This window comes from Odontomachus brunneus, unplaced genomic scaffold (assembly GCF_010583005.1).
Source record: "Odontomachus brunneus isolate Ranch 3 - 2012 unplaced genomic scaffold, Obru_v1 Obru_scaffold_035, whole genome shotgun sequence".
NCBI lineage: Eukaryota > Metazoa > Arthropoda > Insecta > Hymenoptera > Formicidae > Odontomachus > Odontomachus brunneus.
In genome coordinates this window covers 1,125,086-1,143,842 of record NW_022639485.1, presented here as the reverse complement: position 1 = coordinate 1,143,842, position 18,757 = coordinate 1,125,086, and the positions used below count along the sequence as shown (strand labels likewise).

The 18,757-nt window shown below is 40.7% G+C and overlaps 3 protein-coding genes and 1 long non-coding RNA gene across 6 annotated transcripts in view; 2 read left to right on the top strand and 2 right to left on the bottom strand.

Annotated features, from left to right (window-relative positions):
• Positions 1–18,757, top strand: part of LOC116843753 (solute carrier organic anion transporter family member 74D) — a 332,001-nt gene that overhangs the window by 114,994 nt on the left and 198,250 nt on the right. The window contains exon 3 of one of the 2 annotated variants that reach the window (XM_032814481.1): positions 2,354–2,795. The gene's annotated coding sequence lies outside the window, so the exon portion shown is untranslated. Of the gene's footprint in view, positions 1–2,353; positions 2,796–17,667; positions 18,135–18,757 lie in introns of those variants that run through there. The other variant, XM_032814484.1, reaches the window with a different exon arrangement.
• LOC116843752 (kinesin-like protein costa) lies at positions 6,883–12,215 on the bottom strand. 2 transcript variants are annotated; one of them, XM_032814479.1, is made up of 3 exons: positions 11,410–12,215; positions 8,615–11,233; positions 6,883–8,539 (listed from the first exon to the last, which is right to left on the bottom strand). In XM_032814479.1, exons 2-3 carry the CDS (start codon positions 11,191–11,193, stop codon positions 8,458–8,460), a joined length of 2,661 nt encoding a protein of 886 aa, XP_032670370.1. In that variant the 5' UTR covers positions 11,194–11,233; positions 11,410–12,215; the 3' UTR covers positions 6,883–8,457. The 2 variants fall into 2 exon arrangements, with proteins under 2 accessions (XP_032670370.1, XP_032670369.1); XM_032814478.1 differs by having other exon boundaries at positions 11,414–12,215.
• LOC116843765 (splicing factor 3B subunit 6) lies at positions 12,769–14,003 on the top strand. The gene is made up of 3 exons (XM_032814513.1): positions 12,769–12,936; positions 13,057–13,175; positions 13,270–14,003. The coding sequence occupies exons 1-3, from the start codon at positions 12,904–12,906 to the stop codon at positions 13,493–13,495; spliced, it is 378 nt and encodes a 125-aa protein (XP_032670404.1). The 5' UTR covers positions 12,769–12,903; the 3' UTR covers positions 13,496–14,003.
• LOC116843769 lies at positions 13,527–16,318 on the bottom strand. The gene is made up of 2 exons (XR_004377924.1): positions 14,309–16,318; positions 13,527–14,244 (listed from the first exon to the last, which is right to left on the bottom strand). It is a non-coding gene; the product is annotated as an uncharacterized LOC116843769 (long non-coding RNA).

The following is an 18,757-nucleotide window of genomic DNA, read 5'->3' as shown; positions in this document are numbered from 1 at the left end:
AGAGAGAGAGAGAGAGAGAGAGAGAGAGAGAGAGAGAGAGAGAGAGAGATTGGTGAGATCGCAGGATATTTATGCGGTAGGACATGGGTAATGACGGGTGCTTCGCACGCCGAGCCGACGAGACGCGCTCTGTCACGGGCTTCTTAATGATCGAATTATCTGCCCGCCGCGCGCCCCTCCCTTCATATTACGAAATTTCTCCGTCGGCTCTCCGTAGGGCCACTTAATACCCCACCGGTCACTCGCGCCTTGGGAGATAACAACTTATTTTGAGCTGCATGATCACAAACGAGGGAGAACCGCGGAGGAGTGATGTCGCGTCGGACCGGTGTCGAAAATCGCGGGACTGCAATTTTAAATCGCGGGGGGAAAGAGAGAGAGAGAGAGAGAGAGAGAGAAAGAGAGAAGGATAGTCACGGAGAGAGAAGCGGGAAAAAATCGCTTAGAATTCTCGCGGCCTTCTCGAGAGATATCTTTTTTAGCGGCCGGTGCTTCCGTTCGCTCAAAGTTGATTCTTCCTTTTCGTTTTTGATCTCGGTGAGATTATCGAAGGGCGGGACGTTGTGTCGATCGTAACGTTGGGCTCCTCGTTCGTCCCTGCGCATGAGTCCGAAAAAAAAAAATTATACGAGCGCGTTTAACAGCAAAATTCGATCGGCTCCCCTCGCTCCCTCCTTCTACTGAATTGTATCGATCTTTTACGGTAAACGCCGATGATCAACGCGTCGTTTGCGTTTAACGGGACTTTTTAACTGACGCCACTCCACGCATTATTATACAAATGCGTTGAGGTGAAACCCGCGGATGAGATTTAATCACCGAGCACGAACTGTTGCAATAAGTGTCGTCCGATGAAAATGATGGTGCTCGATTTAACGATGGATATTGAGGCGCGCTCGGGAACACGCTCGGCGGCCACCGAGGCTGTTTCATCTTCGTCACGTTACTTACAAGTAAACATACTCAAAAGTTACACTCCGATTTCTTTCTAACTTGACACAAATGTAGAAGTACAAAAATATTTAGGTAATATTTTTTCATTTCGACCTACTTTGAGTTTCACGGGCAATTTATAGCTTTTTAATCACTCCTATCAACAACAAGTACAACAAAAATGTATAAGAAATAAAATTGAATACAAGATATGTGTTTTTGGTTTGCTAATTATGAATATAAAGTCAAATATGTAAAATTATTTGTATAAATAATAAAATATTTAAACAAAACATGTAAAAAGTTGAAAAAATTATTTATATAAATAATTTCTCGGTTTTGCCGAGATCCCAACCATTTTGACTAATTTAGCACAGATTTGAAATATTTTGGTTGAAATCTTGGGTAAAGAAATGTAGAATGATTCGTGTCTCAGCTATGCCGATTTTGTTAAAATTTTAATTAAAATTGCCGGATTTCTCTTTTGGTTTGGCCGAGATTCGAACTATTTTTTATTAATGTTGCACAGATTTAAAATATTTCGGTTGGAATCTCTGCTAAAGAAATTTAGAATGCTTTATGTCTCAGCTATGTCGACTTGTTAAAATTATTTAACTATATCTTGTATTCAATTTTATTTCTTATGCATTTTCGTTGTACTTGTTGATTAGAGAAAATTAAAAAACTATAAGCTGCCCGTGAAATTCAAAATGGGCCAAGATGAAAAAATATAACTTAAATATTTGTTGTACTTCTACATTTATGCCAAATTAGAGAGAAATCGGAGTGTACCTTTTGGGTAGGTTTACTTGTTAGATCCTACAAGAGCTGCAAAGAATGTCTCGCAGAAAATTGTGAAGACAAAATTGGTCCTAGAAATCTAGTGCATCCAGAAAGAACATATATTTAAAATTTACTTGCAGAGTATAAAATTGATTTCTGTAAAATAAATATCGCAGAAATAAACGTTATATCCCATAAATAAATAAATCTTCAAATATTTTCAAAAGATAAAATTTATTTCCTAGAATATTTATTTTACAGAAATAAGTTTTTAAATATTTTTTTACAATATAAAGAAAAAAAATATCTATATATATCTCGCAATAAAGGTAACCAAATCGAAAATTAGAATTTGTCACAAATCTCGAAAGTGCTAATGTCATCTCTTAATGCTCCTTGTACTACCCGATATATTAACGTAACACTACTAGACAAGCAGACAAATTTTCGTTTTGCCTTATTTCTTTATCGCGTAGACACTTTCTATTTCTCGACCAAAACGATCGGCAACAAATGTAAACATATTCCCAACGGTCGTCCCTAACGGCTATCAGTAAGCGCCGAGCGATCACATAATCAAAACATCCGGGACCTTGAAGGCGTCAAATTTACCTTTGTGTCTCGCGAATTTTTTCAGATGTTCCCATTCAGTTCCGGGCCGGCGAACGACACGCACACAACGGTCTACGTGTATCGGTGTGTTATCTACTGTTTTTCTGCACAATCAAAACATACGGGATCTTCGAGCCAATCAAATTTACCTTCGTGTCTCGCTGACTTTTCCGGATGTGTTCATTCAGCCCCGGACCCGCGAGCGACGCACATATCGTGGACTACGTGTGTCAGTGCGTTATCTATTATTCCTCTCGGATAATTGAAGTATTTCGTCGATACTTTGAGATACTAGATTAACTCTCTCGTCGACATCGCGTTATTTAACACTCGTATCGTATTAAATCGTGTCTACGCGAGTGTCAGTGCCAGTGCAATTGCCACAACAGAGCTGTCAGGATACTGGACCGAGGATGGAGGACGCAGGACGCCAGGGCGCGAGCAGCGATGCATCATTTAATTTCAAGGTATGCCAAATCATTTATTACACGGGAAGTTTTTTAACAGGCGTTTGATTAATTTACCGAGAGTACAGAAATACACCCGAGTCGAAATTTAGGCTAGCATTCATAGTCAATCATCACTTAACAAGTAATAAGCTTATAGTAAATCGGTGATTGTTTATCGTACCTGGACTTACTATATTAGTTCATACAAGAAAAATATTGATTCAGACAGCCGCACATAACAGTTCACGAATACAACTGTAATTATTTTTATCAAAGATCTGAAAAATAATTAACAACTATGAATATCGGCCTTCAAATATAATATAAACAAGTGTTGATTTTTACGTCTAATAATGCTTCTTTGATCGCGAATTCGCTGTTGTATTAGCCAGCACCTTTTTTGGCTTTTGTTTAGCCTTTGTTATTGTATCGAGCCTAAAGTTAAGTCACTATTAACAAACAGCATTATTAGATTATAACTGTCATTTTTACTCTTTCAGCTTTATATCAGCTCTTTTAAGAGCTGATCTCAAATCTCATCAAAGCTTCCTTTAACCTCTTCAGTGGTAATTTAAAGTGATTGCGCGATCTTCCTAAGATGTTTTTCTTTTTTAAAAGGGGATTTTTTTTAAATACCAGATATCCAGATTTCTTATCTCTTTATTGCTATTTTCTTTGAAGAATTTTGATAGATAGAGTACAAAATATAACTATTTTGCATTTGTATTTGCTATTTAAGTAAATTAAAAAGAATTTATTATTTTATTACGAAACTTTTTCGGGTATATCACTTAAGAGGTTATTAAAAAAAAAAAAAAAAAAAAACAAAAATTAAGAAGAGATGAGATTAAGTGTTGTTCTTCTGGACCCATTTAACCACACATTAATCCTTAATAAATAATTTACCATCTGCTTATCCGATCTAAAAAAATGTATATAAATTTCGTCCGAATATAGCCGTACTCTTTTCGCCAATTACCAATTGCAATCGTGTGTATATTTGCCAATTAACATATTAAGGTACGATGACGTCACATCTCGTTTATTTTGTTTGTCAATTGTAGCTTATCTGTTAACGATGGTGTATCGAGCAATTATTAAACGATAATGATTTGTGACAGAGATTTTCCGTTCGAACATGCAACTATTGTAAATGGCAATTGACGACTGATTCTTTATGCATCGAATGCACCCGTGCGCGCAATTTTTCGACATCTCCCTACCGTGGAAGATGCACCGGTGGAATTCGATATTCACGCCAGGATCCCCTAAGGTAAGTGTCAAGGTAGATGGTGGGGACATCGCTTGTGATCCATAATTTGGTCTTGTTTCTGGTTGAAAAGTCGTCAGATAAAGCATATAAGAGCGATATTACGTGGAATGTTCCACGATTCATCGGTTATTCTGGGATATACAGTTTCAAATGACTCCATTTATACGTATTTTGATTCTCTTCGCGTGCGCATGTTTCGTACTTGTGAGACCCTCGACATTTCCGATACAAATGTTGCTTCCTCGTGCGAATATAGCCGCACTTCGCTCATTTCCAATCGCGTGTGTATCACACATTCGCCAATTAATATACCGATGTATAATAATGATCATACTTCGCTTATCGAACAAGTATTGCTATTGGATGGCAAAAATCACTGAGATCGTGATTTCAAAATGACATTTTGAAAATATAATTGCATTTAGGAGACATCATTTATTTTTCACTTAAATTTACTTTATTTATTTTATTTATTCAAAAATTCTTCTATTTTTTGAGTCTGCCAAATAAAGGGTTAATTTGAAATGTTAGATAGGATTCTTATTTCTTTTACACAAATACATGTTATGTTTTTTGAGGTTTCCTTGCTTAGAAAGGCGACTATCGCGAATGGCAGTGAGGGAGTGTTGATTCTGGTGCATTCGATGCGTCCGGGTGCTTAACTTTTCTGACATTTTCTCCGTGAAATAAACAATCGCGACGTGCGTCTCTCTCGACATTTTGTTCGAAAACATGGAAAATATTGAATTTTGAATGTTTGCTGTCGAATCATGGTTGTTCCACATTCAGAGAAAAAGACTTAGTGATGTCAGTTGTATAGGTGATAACTATATATGAGCTTTGTATGTAGAATTAGACTATATACATTACAATTCTACATACAAAATTCGTATAGCTGTTATCTATATAATTGCTATTAAAATATTTTTCTCTGAATGCAAACGGCTCGCAGTCTAAATATAAAATTTTATTAAATTATATTGAGATAATCGCGCGAATATTAAATAATTAAAAAATCATTAAAATTATTAAAGATAATTAAATAGTTTTCGAGAGAGAATTAAATAATTCCTGAACGAGTGCTTTTTCGAGCTTCTATAACGTGAAGATACCATTAAAATATATTGAGATAATAGCATAAATATTAAATAATTAAAAAGTAATTAAATTTACTAAAAATAATTTAATTATTAAAAATAATTAAATAGTTTGTGAATCAAATAATTCCTGGACGAGTGCTTCTTCGAGTTCTTCGAGTTCCTTGAGTAAGTAGACGACACATTCATCTGCAGCATCAAAGTAAGTCAATAGTTTGTACATTTCGAGATTTTTCATTGACTCTTTAAGTTCGATGGAATTTGCAGTGTCAATGTGGAATCAAAATTTCGACTCGGGTAAACGCTCTCAGCAAATCCTTCTCTATTCTCTAAAATACAATCAGTATATTCTTATGAAATACAATATTTACAACTGATAGTTAATTTAAAAGTATAGCACTGCAATAAGTAAAATCTCGCTGAAAGGATCAGGTTGCTAGTAACACCTGTTTCTATTATTGACGCAGTTTTCAAACATAGACAGTGTCATTACATTCAGATCGCAGAAAAACCGGTAATTCCATCGTTACAAGTGCAGAAAGTTAGATTTCATACGTATAACGAATTTGTAGCATACGGATTTTGTAGTTCTTCCGTTGTGCTCAAAATCAGTAAGATATAAGCAGATATAAGTAAAAGTGTTTCTACTGAAAATCAACGATTATTCACTGATTATTGATATTCACACTGAATATTCGTTGATCATCAATGAAATGCTCTTTTTACTGATATCAGAAACATTTGTACTGATTCACTTTAAGAGAGTAGGTTGAAGGATCGTGGAAAATTGAGATCCGTCGTAATTTCCACCAACTACGGTATTTCTGTAGTCCGATAGAACGGTGTGCCTGTTTCTCACCGAAAATCTGGATCATCCCGTTTTCACGCGTGCCGAGCATGGTAACGGTGCACCGCGGTACCTGCAACTGGTTTCGGATCGGTCCATACGAAACACATCGGGAGATTACACGCGTCCCCAAGACGCGGCTACCAATTCGTGAGTATCGTACCGTGAAAGACACTTCTCACCACTTAACGGGTAAATTTGAGACGCCGTATAGCGTGTTCGTTTCCATGCTCGGCAACACGATCGTACCGATTTGTCACCCTTGGTGGACATCGATGCCATCAGAGGCCCATTTGCAAACGTCGGCCTTACCGTTCACGTCAACTTCGATAACGTTGTAAGAAGTGAAGCGTTCTCTACAGAATCGCCAGTAAACACAAGTTGTTTCATAAAAATTCTGTACTGAAAAAAAATACTGAAAAATTTAGTTGTAAGATATATAAAAGTTATTTCGCAGAAGTAAACTTTATTTCAGAGAAATAAATTTTATTTTACAGAAATAAACTTTATATTCCACAAATAAATTTTGAAATATTTGTTCTCACTGTGATGTTTCTTTACACTGTGATGAGAAAACAATATCTGAAAACTTATTTGTGACACATCGAACACTGAATGCGTTCGATGTGTCTAGAATATCTCATTTGATCATAATATCTATTACCCCCTGAAAAGCTGATAATAAATTTGACATCACGTATAATTCATTGAATTAATTCGGTCGTACTCAAATACAAGTACTTTCAGAAATTCACTTTTCGATAATCTAGAAGAATCAGCCTTCTGAGCACACGAAGATAGATCGTGAGCTCGTGAATGACTTTTATCCCAAAATAAAAAGTAGATTCGCTTGGAAAATCATTGAGAGTAATCCAGATAACATTTGCGTATAACGTGTGACATCGATTTATTTACAAAATTACAATAAATTACGATGAAAGTGGAAGTGGATCGATACGATCTCGATCAAATCAGAGTCACGCTCACTGGTTTCTCATGCTACAGATAAATCGACGCTACTTTCTACGCACGACGCGAAAAACGATATTAATAATAATACCGGAGATTTCAGTGTGTCCATCGAATGCCTTTTTCGCGATGTACACATACGTATGTATTTAATAATAGCTGCGAGTGACAACGTGTGAATAGTACAACTGCGTGTTGCACCAACAACCTATTCTGAAAATACAATGGCCGAGCGTGCATGGCGTCCTTGTCTAATCAGTATATCCTAAACAGACCTAATCGCTAGCAGCAATTAAACTTTCGACTTTCTCTTCAAATGCAACAGCTCGGTCTCTCTAGTCTAACATCTATCTCTAAACGATTGCTCGAGGTCCGAAATGAATTTGATTATCGACTACTCCATGTATACGTATAATTGAGCTATACACAAGACTCCTGAGCGCATTTTTTTTCTTTTTTAATTTTTTGTTTCATCTCGTCGCGAGAATCGGAACCAGAAGCACTCATGCCGTATCTTACTACATTGTCACGCGACACTTAGATAGATGAACGTCAAAACGAATTACAAACGGGTTAACGAGGACAGCATGCAAGTACGCTCTCGAGTGAGATTCGGGATATTACACTTTTGGCGGCTATATTATGCCTAGAGACATTAAATTACGAGGCTCGGCACTATGTCCCCCGTGTAGATACAACGACATGGGCCAGCATGCAATAATAGACTCAAAGCTCGTCTGCAATACGTGGAGTAAGCTTGGCGTAAGAAAAAGTTGGAGTGAGAAGTAAAAATAATTTATTTCGCCTACGCCTATACTCTAATTCCCTTACATCACAAGTATTTCTTAAGAGAAATATTTTTGGTGTAAAGGAGCTAGATTACAAGGAGGCGTAAGCGAAATAGATTATTTTCATCTTTTACTCCAATTTTTTTTTCACGCCAAGCTTACTCTCTTGCAGACGAACATTCATACGTGCGTCTCTCGTCGGGTCGTCGTCTCGCTTGTATCTTCTTGAACAAACATTTAATACATCGAGTGAATGCATTCTCACGCACACGGAGAAAATTAAAATTAGATTTCTTTTTGTAATTTTTTTCATAAAACTGGACTATATACTTAAATAAATATAATAAATTACTATGGTAAATTTGACGACCTACCTAATATAAAAAAAAACATTCAATTATTATATATTTTTTTAAGTCATTAACAATTATTTAATTAAATAATTTTGTAGTAAAAATTTAAACACGTGCATAATATTTTTGTACATATACTAATTTCGACTATAATTTTATATGGTCCAAGATTATAAAAAATTTTCTCTACAATATTTTCTCCGTGTAGAACGTGGCGATGTACATTCTACAAAAATACATGAAAGATAACTAGTTCACACGATGGAACTAGGTCTACCACACTTGATTCGTACAGGTTTGTGAAGACTATTGTCAGGCGCAATTGAATTCTGCATAGCCCATTGATATCTCTTTTACTCTTGATACTTTCGAAATAACGTGCGGCGGGAAAACGGGCGTGTGCAAGGAGATTCTTCCGTCGGATCGAGCTGTGAGCTTGCGAAATAAAGATACCATAGAAAATGAACCATATAAACGACAAGATAGATAAGAAATAATAGACGTTCTCACTTCTTTCTCTTGTCGCAGTCAGTAGTCTTTTGAATTATCAGTTTGTTCCGTTGTCTCGTCACCTTGGTGGTCGACCGAATGTTAGGCGCAATTTGCTTCAGTCCTTGCTGCGGGATTCTGCACGGACTGGCCACTCGTGGCGGTGTCGTGCCCTTAAGGAGCACCTCCACATCCGCTAGGCGCTTTTTCAGCGCTCTATTCTCTCTCTTGTATTTGGTAAGCTCGGAATCCTTGTCGAATCTCTCGTGGCCGGAGCTGCTGGTCTCCTCCGCTAAATACCTGAGCATGTGGTGTAGTTTCTCCTCGTATTGCCTCTGCATCAGCACGATCCTCCTTTTAGCCTCCATCTGCTGTGTCCCCATCTCCCAATCCTGGCTTGCGATGCGAGCCTCCAACTCTGTGATCTGCACTTCCAAATTCTTCGAGCTCTCCTTCAAGTCGATCACCTTGTGGAAATACTTAACGAATAATGTTATTATCTCGCCGTGAGAGAGTTTCTTCAGGCGTTCCATGAGCACTCGCTCGCCCTTCTCTCGTTGAGACTGGTTCTCGTAGAAGTCCTTCCGCCCGCAGATCATTTCGTTCTTGTGCTCGATCATAGCGTCGATAGCCTCGATTGTTTCTCCGCATTCCAGCAGTTTGCGTTCTTCCACCGTGGTCAGGGTCCTCTCTTTCTGAAGCTTCTCGTCTAAGTCGCATTTTTCGTCCACCAGGCATTCCCGGGTGCGCCTCAGGTTTCTAATTTCGTGACGTAACGCTTCCTTCTCGTCCGTGTCCGCGGTTCTCTCTAAGTCCATAGACTTTTCCTTCAGCACGTGGTCGAGATGAGAAATCCTCGCGCTAACGTCCAGCAAGTTCTTCTTGTCGGCGCAGTCGGCTTTCGACTTGTGCTGCTTCTCGTCCTCGCTCTCCGACTGCATCTCCTTCAATTTGGAAGCGGTCAAATTGTACTTCTCTTCGAGCTCGCGAATCTTCTGCTGATCTTTAACGAGCTCTTGTTCCAATTGCTTCTTCCGCTCTTCCTCCTTCTTTAGTTGACGCTTCAGTTTGTCCATTTGCTTCTTGGACGTGTTGAGCGAGCCCTCCAACTCTAGAACCTTCTTCGCGGAATCACCCGCAATCTGCTTGATCATATCGATGTCCATGAGACGCTTCTCGTAGTGTATCGCCATGTTTTTGTACAATTCTATCTCTTTCTTATACGCCGACTTCTCCTCCGAGTCTTTGTACATGGACGCGTTCTCTGCCTGCGCCAGTTGCGTCCTCGTGTTGTAGTACTCTTCCTCGAGCTTACTGCGCTTACGTAGAAATCGCTGCTTCGCATTGGCGCGTGTCTCGGAGTTCTTCATCATGTCCGCGATGAAACGTTGCTTGATTTTAATCGTCGTCTGCAGCTCTTCGATGCGCTTCTGCGCGCCGTCCAAGTCCGACTGGATCTTCTTCACTTGCGTTTGCTTCGCCTCATTATTCAACGTCAGAGTTTTCAATTCCCGAATAGGCTCGGGTATCTCCGCGGTCTTGAGGGCGTCGAGCAACAGATCTGGCGAATTGTCGTTCTGCATCGCTAGGAAATTGTCGTTGAGGTTCACCTCAGTCTCGCGATTATCCAGTACGTACGAATTCGTACGTTCAGTTAGGTGATTCTCAAGGATTTCATTCTGACAAGGTTTCCTGCTGTCGTTAAAGACCAACACTTCATTACACATGTCGGAACCGGGCAACATCGAGTTCCTCCGGGAATTTGGATTTCTTATTGGTACAGAGCGTGCTATCGGCACGTAATTATTGTTTACGGATCGTGCCGCTGAATGTATAATCTCGATGTTCATTCCTCTGAACTCATCCTTCTTAGAGTCAATCTCCCTGTCGGTATCTTTCTTAAACTTGTTGATGCATTCGTCCAGTTTCTCTAAGAAATCCGGGTTCTCCGAACTCGCGTCGCTCTGATCCTCTTCTTCCTCATCTTCGTCGTCCTCCTCCTCTTCTTCTTCCTCATCTTCATCATCGTCATCATCGGCATTAGACAGCTCGCTCTCAGAGCTAGAGGTGCAATTAGAATTGAGCTTGAGTTTCATTTGATTCGCAGATTCATCAGTCTTCTCATCAGTCTCCGTTACTTCCTCGATACGCTCCAATGATCTTCTTATATTCTCAGTGTAGCCTTGCATACTGGTGGTATCATCACCAGATATGCACTCCTCATACTCCTGCTTCATGCACAGCCATTGCTCAATTTGATCCTGGTCTGTATGCGGCAAGATGTTACTTGTCATGAGCTTTGTGAATAAACCCTCCGCATTGGAGACCAATTTGGACCATTGCGCAGCTGCGAACTCCAATCTAAAGAGATCAGCACTGGAACTACGTTCCCCAGAAGTAGCAGGTGTCACTGTATCATGTGCCTCATCCCCAGTCTGTTCACTCTCTTCCTCTGTCAGTTGGTGATGTTCATGAATCCGGTGTTGAAATGATGGTATCATGTTGATGTACGGTGCATAACACTGGTGATTGTCCAACATTGCTTGATGCTGAACCCACGGTCCGTAATGCATCATTTTACCCGCCTCATGCAGCACCATTTAACGAAGATCTCGTCTGCTCGATCAGCGTGGTAGGGACCTACGGGATGTATTCGAGCTGTCAGTTAAGTCGTCGGTGATAATTATGACGGTACAATAAGGAGCTAGCTAGAAGTCCTCCGAACTTACATAATTCCCCGTTTGTGCGAGATATTAGATTACAGAGAAGCAAATTTGTAATATAATCTTAGCGAATACAATAACAATTGGACATACTTGCCTAGGAGGTTCCTAACCTATCGTAACCTCCCATGTCTCGTTATAATTATGTTTTAGGCTCTATGGTCTCTCCATGTACACATATTCTCCAAGAATTGTTTGAACAGCTCTGTTTTGAGTGAATTTTTATTTTACAAAGATATAGATCATCGTTGCAGATCGAAAGGGTTCTTGTTCTGCGTTGTGAACCTCTGTTCCTTATTAAAGACTGCAACGGCTCGTAGCGGGGACCTTGTAATTGACGGAAACTAACGGCAGTAGTGATGAAAGTGACCATCGTGAAATATGAGCAAAATTTGACGGGTTATGACTATAATAAAAGGGACGACAGTCAGACGATTCGTGAAGCATTTGGCTTGAAGTGTCTACTTTCGAGATATCGAATTCATTAATTAATGGACCTTTCACAATAAGCTATTAATCATAAATCAAGACAACTTGACCAAGCACAGTCGATTATTTTTGAAAATATTCAATTGCAATTGATCAATTTGTTTGCTTATAACTAATGGCTTATTGTAGAAGGTCTATAAAATTCATTGTCAAAATTACAACCCGTTGAATTTTGCCTATTTTCTGCGATGTAGGCCGGTATTCATAGTCGGATCTTATATTTAAGACCGTCTTAAGATGCGAATACGGTTCTATGATTGGTTCATGACATCTTAAGACAGTACTTAAGATGATCTTAAATATAAGATCGGACTATGAATACTGACTATAGTAAAAAGACTTCTGACTGTCGTTGAATTATATTTAAGAAATAAAGGTACAGCTGACTCACTATTCGGTCACATCACTACCTTAATTTTTCGTTCGGGAAGTGGTGGCTCGTTGCGGAGGACTTCGGAACTAATTTCTAGAAATAACAGGTCTAATGGTATCTTGGCACCTTATATGTATCACAAATAATGCTCATAAATTTTGATTCTGTCCTACTTAATTGATCCAATTGCAGTTTATAATCTAATATAGGCATAAGAGTTGTCTAATAGATTGTTAGACTATTTTGTAAGAAAATGAGCGAAAATTTTTGACCCGTTATTTCTGGAAATTAGTTCCAAAATCTCCGCTACGAGTCGTTATTTCCAGTGGAAGAATTAAAATCGTGGTATGATTCAACAATTAATCAAATGAACTTTTCTTGTCAAGTAATATTAAATACTCAATAGCAAGTCAGAGGAACTTTTAGATTTTACATAGAAAAATTATTTGTACAGAAAATTACATGTATTTTTAAGTGAAAATCGATATCTGCAGAAAAATCGAAAACAGGCAGATGTCAATCAAAATTCGCGCTCATGATCAGATGATAGTTTCTGATGTTGTAGCAGCGCGAGTTCTGATTGGCTTGGGTCTTTCCGTTTCCGACTTTTCTACCAAGATGTGGATTCGCCCTTATAGTAGCGCTGAGGTGTGTGTTCCGTAATTGTGAACTTATTTTGGAGTGTTTATTTGCAAAACAGTCAGTAAAAAAATACTTTCGCCAAAATGACGATGGCAATGTTGCAACGCCGTGCTAACGTGAGTATAGAAAAAACTCGCAGTATTAATAGGTTACGACAGAGACAAATATTAACATGACCTAACCTCACTCAACCAAACTTAGCCCCTTGTTTTTTAAGACAAATGTTTCTTTTAAAGGTGAGGCTGCCTCCAGAAGTGAATAGGGTATTATATATTAGAAATTTACCATATAAAATTACAGCTGAAGAAATGTACGATATATTTGGCAAGTATGGTGCTATCAGGCAAATCAGGGTGTAAGTAACAGACTATGGTTAATGTGGTTGGATAAAGTAGTTTCTTTATTACACACAGATCAATTTTTCATAATAAATTCGATTGTTACTTTAGGGGTAATACGGCTGAAACAAGAGGCACAGCATTTGTTGTTTATGAAGACATATTTGATGCTAAAAATGCATGCGATCACTTGAGTGGTTTCAATGTATGTAACCGTTACTTGGTGGTTCTATACTACCAGAGCAATAAGGCGTTTAAGCGAATTGACGTTGACAAAAAGATGGAGGATCTGGATAAACTGAAGACAAAGTACAATCTGAACGAAGAGAAAAAGTAGTCGATTAAACTCTTGTGTAAGATAAACCGTATCATTTAAACAATATATTTATTAAAATACATAACATTTATACAGATAATTTACACTTAACTTTATATGATAAATGATGGAACAGAGAGTAGAACAGATTATTTGTGTATCTCTAAGTGGTATACTCTGTTTCAATATGGTTTGTACACTTTTTCTTTAATGCAGTTTGAAACACAGCTTATGTTCACAATAAGAGCATTTTTCTTCTAGAAATCATTCAAGGATAAGTTTTAGTGAACGCCAACTCTATTCCAAACTGCATTAAGATAACAAATGTTCAGATATATTGAAACTAAATATACAAGTACTGCTAGAGTACCAGATAACCAATAATAACATTAGTACTGAGATATTTGTATACTAGTGCTAAGTTATTACTAGGTTACTTGTACCTCCAAATAACACAAGTATTATAAGATAACTATAAGATTTATGTCGCGCGTTAAGAATAAACTTGTACATAGTTTGATAGATCCAAGACGTGCATTTTATTTCGTGTTGAGATGTTGCATAGTTAGGCAGGTATTTAAATCACTTTCCACTTGACACAGTCAGAACGATAATTGCATTTTACTAATTCAACCTTCGACTCGGTGTTAGGTTTACCGATTTCAGATACCGGTTCAATGTTAAATCCAACGTCGAGCGTACGTCGCGGGACGAGTACTCCCAGCGAGAGCGTATTTTCGCGCGGGACACGATTGCTTCGTGTTCCCCTCCTAAAAAGGTATAAAAAAAGCAGAGCGAAAAAATGTCGACGCATTAAAAGGCTGTAATTAATACCACTTTCACAGTCGGTCGCGGAGTGGCATTCCTTCGCTTCCACGGGCTCGGGATGATAGCTATAGTGTTGCCTAAAGCGCCGCTCACACCGTTTCGCGTGCAGGTATCGATGCGGCATCTGGTCTGAAAAAAATTTGAATGACGTTACGTCCGCTCGTCTCAATTAACGTTTTTCCCACACGTTGCTTCCTGTTCCCAATTAACGACTGACATTTCACAATTGATTATTTCGTAGTCGATGACTCTGTGTTCTATCGGCTTTAAAGATCACTTTGCTCTTAAACCCGCGAGAAATTTCACATTAAGACAAAGATACTCTCGATGAGAGGAAAGTGACGCAAGTTTTCCGAGGAATTTTTCTTTTACGCAACAAGCGTTACGGTTATTACGTAAGTGTCGAATATAAAAAAGTAATAAACTACAAGTAGTGAATTTTTTTTAATTAACAAACGCGTGTCTTGATATAAATTCTGTGATATAGCTTACAGTTTATTTTTATTTTAGCTTAGAACACAATCTCGTATACAAATTTGTAAAATCCCGACTCTTTCCCCGTGGCTTTAACATTATTAATTTTCAAATTTTCCTCTGCGAATTAAACTCTTTAACTGGAACTTCCTCGAAGTTCTCACCTTACGCTTATTCAATCACACAAGATGCCGCGGTTACGGCGATGCACGTGACTTTTGTTGATACGTGCGCACGTCACACTTGTCATTCATAAGTGACACGTGCGTAACTTAATCGCAACGCGGTCTCATCTGCACATCCGCGTTTTGTAAGTCGAGCTCGTGTATGATCCATTTACATACTGAGACCACGTTTCCCCTTTCTGCTCCCCTACATTTTTTTCCGTCAAAAACCGTAAAATATCAGCAATGGGGAAATTCTTTTACTTACATTATCTGCTATCTCATGATATTCATCATGTTTAATTAAATCGATAATCAATAAGCAACGATATATATATGAATAGCAACGATAGCGCATTTTTTTTGGTTGCATTCCAAAATGATAATATCGAAAACCCACATATATGTCAGAATTGAACGTTGCGTATAAATTAATACTCTGTCTACGTATAGACAACGTAAAATATACATCAGATATCACTTATCTAGACAGCTAGTAATCTGTGAATATCGTTTGAAGAACGTATAGGTTAAAAAATTAATTAACAAAGGTTCGTATCTTTATTGAATCTGTAGAATCTCGATAAAAACTTATGAACTTTGTTACCTAAATACAAAATTAAAATTTGCAGGATTCTCTGTGAATTTTTCTGTTTTTATAATTTTAATATAATTTATAATATTCTACGTTGCTTACATTATCTATAAAAAGACCATGTATACATCACGTAAATACTTTGCGTGAATACAATTTCAAAATCTACGGCACGATTCTAATATATGCAATGTAGAAACCACAGAATTTCGGTATTGCCTGTACATTTCGGAATGCAGTACAGTCGACTGATTAAGTGTAGTAACACTTTTCCTCGCTGAGTTTTGCAATATATTCCGCATTCCTATTGAAATGAGAGAACGCATCCACTGAGAATTATTGAACAAAATCTACTGAATGTGTAACGAAAAGCTCATCGAAAGTAAAATGTTGCAACTTTCGATCAGACGACTGTAGCTGAGAGAACTTGGCGCAGCTAATTACGGACGGATATTTCCCGGAAATTGCATACGGACGTCTCTTGTCTCCCGACAGAGCTTTCGCGAGGTGTTGTATGTATGTACATACAACAGCTGCAGACTGCGATCGCATTTCGTGGTCGGCGCGCGTTATCATTATCGGAGAAGGCGGCCCGCGGCTCGTATCGGCCGTGTCTCGCGAAATGAATCGCGGCGCGGGACCGCGTGTGTCGCGTGCATGCACGTACGTACGCACGCACGCACGCACGCGTGCGCCCACCGACGCACCCACACGAGCTGTCGCGGCCACGCAGGCGGCCGGTCTAGCCCATTCGATTTCAGTCGAAAGCGAAAACCCGCTTGGCGTCCACCGTCAAGTGTCGCTCGCTCACTCGCACATTTATTCGCTCGCTCGTTGATTCATTCACTCGTTCGTTCGCCCGCGAGGCATCCGCGCGCGCTCCACCTCCTTCACTACCACTACACCACCACCACCACCACCACCACCACCACCACGTCGTCGTCGTCATCGTCGTCGTCGGTGGCATTGAAAGCTGCTGGCAGGTCGCGCCGGGTCACCGCCGTGGCGCGTTGCATCCTGTGAACGACACTGGCAGCCGCGGTTCTCGCCAGCTGTCACATGTCGTACGATTGCTGCGGCGACGACGGCCGCGTCGCCGGCGACACGTTCGTCGACGTCCTGCGCGGCGTGCACCGCTACGTCCATGAGACCACGCGCGGTTTCTTCAGTTTCAACACGTACTATCGCTCCGGGCTGGCAGCCGAACTCGGTATCGTGGTCTTCTCCATCGTCCCGCTGCTGTTGATATTGCTCATCGCCACAGGCCGCATACTACGTCGCGCCGAAAATCACTAGATCCGCAGAGGGGCATCGTCACCGGCGGCACTCAACCGCGCTGTCGCGCAGCCGGGAGATAATGCCGACGTCGCGGGAGGTCGCGAGCCTTAGACTCCCGTCGGGGCGTTGCAGTGCGCACGGCGGCGCCGGTACGCCAGCTTCGGGACATTGGACGACGGGAAATGCGACACGTTCAAGGACACCGACGCGTTGCTCGCGGACGGGCCCACGTTGCGCTCTACAAAGTCACTAGAGCGTGTCACGACGGAGCGCGTTCGGCGACGACGCGATAATCGCCGATTTCGCGCTGTGGCGTGCAAGTAACTCCTGTCCACTCTCTCTTTCTCTTTCTCCTCCTTCCTATCTCTACCTCTCTCTTTCTCTCTCTTTCTCTTTCTTGCAAATAAATGTCTATGAGAGACGTGCATACTTGGCGTATTTCTGTCGATCTAACATACTCAGCGTTCGCCATCTACCCATAAAACGCACCGTGAGCTATAAATGCAAGTAACATCGCGTGTTACGAACAAACATGCTATCCCTCTCTCTTTCTCTATGCTCATCGTACACCTGGCCGCCCTCCCAAGGGCCCGGCGATTCCCCGTAATCGACCGGATGAAACGCGCTCGTCAGTAGTTTGAGCTATTTTTTCTCTCTATCAACGACATTCAAGGCTTGTTAAGCCTCGATTCGGTGGACACTTTCGGCACACCTCTCTGTCCCTCGATATTCGGCGAGCGGATTGCCCTTCGATCCAGCTCTACGTATCTGCGATTACGGCGTAACGATTCGCGTTACACGCGTAAGGGTCATGCGCGGGGATCCGGCGCGTCGCCTGGAAACGCGGGTGTAAGCATCGGGGCTGCCTTTGGCGGAGCATCGACTGGCGCGATTCAAACGTCACCGCCGCCGCCGCCGCGGTAGTTGCGTCGCCTCCGTCGTCGTAAAGTGCGGCGCGATTCGCGGGGGGGCGCAAGGTGACTGGCGAGTACAGCGCTCGCGGCCGATTCCAGCGCTGCCGCGGTTTGATTGGCGAATTAGCGCGGGATCACGTGAACGCGCTTGTCTTCAGTTCGAACGCGCGCGGCTATGTGCGTCGCGTCGGCCGCCGCGAAATCCCGTCGAACGCGTGTCACACTGGGTCCTCCTTCGTCATCCTTGTCGTCTCCGTCGCCGTCCCCATCGTCGTCGTCGTCGTGGACGTCGTGGAGCCGGGAAAGGCAGCGGCGCGAATGAAGCAACCGACGCCGGGGAGATGCGACGTCGTCAACCGTGTGGCAACGGACCGTTGCTCGTCGACCACTCGCCGGTTCGTATCGAGGTATGTGCATGCTTGCCCGCGTGAACGAACGCAGTCGTTTTCGCAAATTCGTCGCGAAATCCTTCGTGAAATCCCGGCAGCGGCATAGATGCGCAAGGAAGCGATCGTGGCATCGCGATTTGCCTTGCGATATACATCGTCCATTCCGTGCTCTCTTGCGTCTTGGCGCCATATTGCCGCGCGTTAACGGATTTTATGAATTTGCTTAATTGTGTCGACATGCTCGAATTCACGGTGGGAACGCGACGCTCTGGTCGCGTTGGGTAATTTGACAAGCGTTTATCCACGGAAATTTTTATCTTTACAGATCTTTCAAGCGTATATATACTAGTATATACTTTTCTCTGATACACACATACACATGCACACACACGTGCACTATATTATAATATAAATATTTCATTACTCAAAAATATATAATCTCATTCTTAGAGAATCCTCTTATTCACGGCCTCAAAAGCATTCGTTTAAAACCAAAAGGAAAATATTCGAAACATTATTCTTGAAGTTAGAGGAATTTCGTTTTAAACTTATTTCTCTTAGCTCCAAAGAGAAAAAATTAATATAATAAATCGAGTAGATTTCCAATTAATATAGTCTACTTCGTTAGAAAAAGAATACTT